The sequence below is a fragment of the Tupaia chinensis genome, unplaced genomic scaffold (genome assembly GCF_000334495.1).
Source record: "Tupaia chinensis unplaced genomic scaffold, TupChi_1.0 Scaffold139785_1, whole genome shotgun sequence".
Lineage (NCBI taxonomy): Eukaryota > Metazoa > Chordata > Mammalia > Scandentia > Tupaiidae > Tupaia > Tupaia belangeri.
Window position 1 is genome coordinate 814,570 of NW_006199665.1, and position 2,428 is coordinate 816,997.

Below are 2,428 nucleotides of genomic sequence, written 5' to 3' on the forward strand. Positions count from 1 at the left end.
TTTTAAGCCACCGGGTCCGGGATGTGAACTGCGGTCGACTACATGGGAGTCCAGCGACATAGCCATTACGCTAACTGCTGGTTCCCTACATTTTTTTTTTTTTTGGAGCGGTTTTTGCTATAGGGCATGTGCGCTCGCCAGAAAGACAGAGAGAGACAGAGACAGAAAGTGAGAAATCTCCCCCCAGGGGGGATGGCCACACCGCAATCCCTTCTCCTCCATTCTCTTAGGATCTTGGGCACGCACGCACATGCACCCTGCGTGAGTTTACACCACTAGGTCCGGGACTGGAACCGCGGTCGGCTACATGGGAGTTCAGCCACATAGCCATTATGCTAACTGCTGGTCCCTTTGCTTTTTTTTTTTTTTTTTAATTTTGAGAGTTTTTTCCTGTAAGGTGAGTGCGCTTGCCCGAAAGAGACTGAGAGACAGAGAGACAGAAAGCGTGAAATCACCCTCCAGGTGGAATGACCATGCCACAATCCCTTCTCCTCCGTTCTCCTCTCGGGATCTTGGGCATGCACGCACACGTGCCCGGTGTGAGCTTAAGTCGCTGGGTCCGGGATGCGAACCATGGTTAACTACGTGGGAGTCTAGTGATATAGCCATTATGCCATCTGCTGGTCCCCCCTGTAGTGTGTTTTAAAAGTTGTATTTATGGGGGGACCAGCAGATGGCATAATGGTTATGTTGCTAGATTCCCATGTGATCGAATGTGGTTTGAGTCTGAGATCTGGTGGCTTGAAACTCACGGTGGGTGCGTGTGTGTATGCATGCACAAAATCCTGAGAGGAGAATGGAGGAGAAGGGATTGCGGTGTGGCCATCCCCCCTGGGGGGTGATTTCTCGTTTTCTGTCTCTCTGTCTCTCTCTGTCTGTCTGGTGAGCGCACGCGCCCTATAGCAAAAATTGCTAAAGAAAAAATTTCATTTATTATTATTAACATTAGTTTTAGTTTGCCATAGGGCATGCATGCTCACGAGAGAGAGAGAGAAAAAGCAAAGCAGCCAGATCCAGGACTCAAACTGCTGTTGACCATGTGGGAATCCAGTGTTTTAACCACCACGCCACCTGCTGGCCCACCCCATAGTGTTTTTTTTTTTTTTTGAGAGAGATTTTTGCTATAGGGCGCGTGCGCTCACCAGACAGACAGAGAGAGACAGAGACAAAAAGCAAGAAATCACCCCCCAGGGGGGATGGCCACGCCGCAATCCCTTCTCCTCCATTCTCCTCTCAGGATCTTGGGCACGCACACATGCCTGACATGAGTTTAAGCTGCTGGATCCGGGACTTGGCCCACAGTCAACTACATAAGCGTCCAGTGATACAACCATTATACCATTTGTGGGTCCTCGCCACGTAGTGTTTTAATAATATGCACTTTGCACACTATTTTTGAAGACCCCTATTTAGGGGACCAGCAGTTAGGTAATGGCTATGTCGCTGGACAGCCACATAGTTGACCGCAGTTCGCGTCTCGGACCCGGTGGGTTAAACTCATGCCGGGTGCGTGTGTGTGTGCCCAAGATCCCGAGAGGAGAATGGAGGAGGAGGGCTCGAGAGGAGAATGGAGGAGAAGGGATTGCGGCGTGGCCATCCCCCCTGGGGGGTGATTTTTCGCTTTCTATCTCTCTGTCTCTCTCTGTCTGGTGAGCGCACGCACCCTATAACAAAAACCTCTCAAAAAAAAAAAAAAAAAGACCCCTATTTAGGTGTCTAGCCCCCACTAGACCTGAACTCCTTGAGGACAGGGATGGGGCCCATTTCTGTGTCCACACGGCCCGGCAGAGGTCCGGGAACACAGTGAGTGTCCCGTAACTGTTCTGCCCTACGCCCCGGAGCAGGCTGCTTTGCTGACCAGCTTCTTCAGCGCTGCCTTCATGTCCCTGTTCCTCAAGCTGTAGATGAAGGGGTTCAGCATGGGGATGATCACCCCGCACATCAGTGCGGCCGCCTTGTCCTTCTGGGAGGAGGCGGGGGACGCTGGCTGTAGGTATACAGCGAAGATGGTCCCGTAGAACAGGGACACCACGGTGAGGTGTGAACCACAGGTGGAGAAGGCTCTCCATTTGCCCTGAGCCGAAGGGATCTTAAAGACCGCCCGGAAAATGCAAACGTATGACAGGAGGATGCAGGAGAGGGGGCTGACGCCCATGAGGATGCCAAAAGCGAAGATGACCAGCTCGTTGGTGTGCGTGTCGGAGCAGGACAGCTTGAGCAGGGGCATGAGGTCGCAGAAGAAGTGGGGGATTTTGGAGCCGTCGCAGAAGGTCAGCTGAGCCATGAGGCAGGTGTGGACGAGGGACTGGAGGTTGGTGACCACCCACGGCCCTCCCACCAGCAGCCCACAGGCACGGGGGCTCATGAGCACCGAGTAGCGCAGCGGATACACGATGGGCAAGAATCGATCAATGGGCATCCCAGACAC

General features: G+C 53.0%; 1 protein-coding gene across 1 annotated transcript in view; it reads right to left on the minus strand.

Moving 5' to 3' along the window:
• Window positions 1-1,716: 1,716 nt before the first annotated feature.
• The window catches only part of OR1I1 (olfactory receptor family 1 subfamily I member 1), a 1,794-nt gene continuing 1,082 nt past the window's right edge, over window positions 1,717-2,428 (minus strand). The window contains 2 exon segments of the mRNA XM_006162290.2: window positions 1,717-1,842; window positions 1,844-2,397. Coding sequence (XP_006162352.2) covers window positions 1,717-1,842; window positions 1,844-2,397 — 680 coding nt within the window.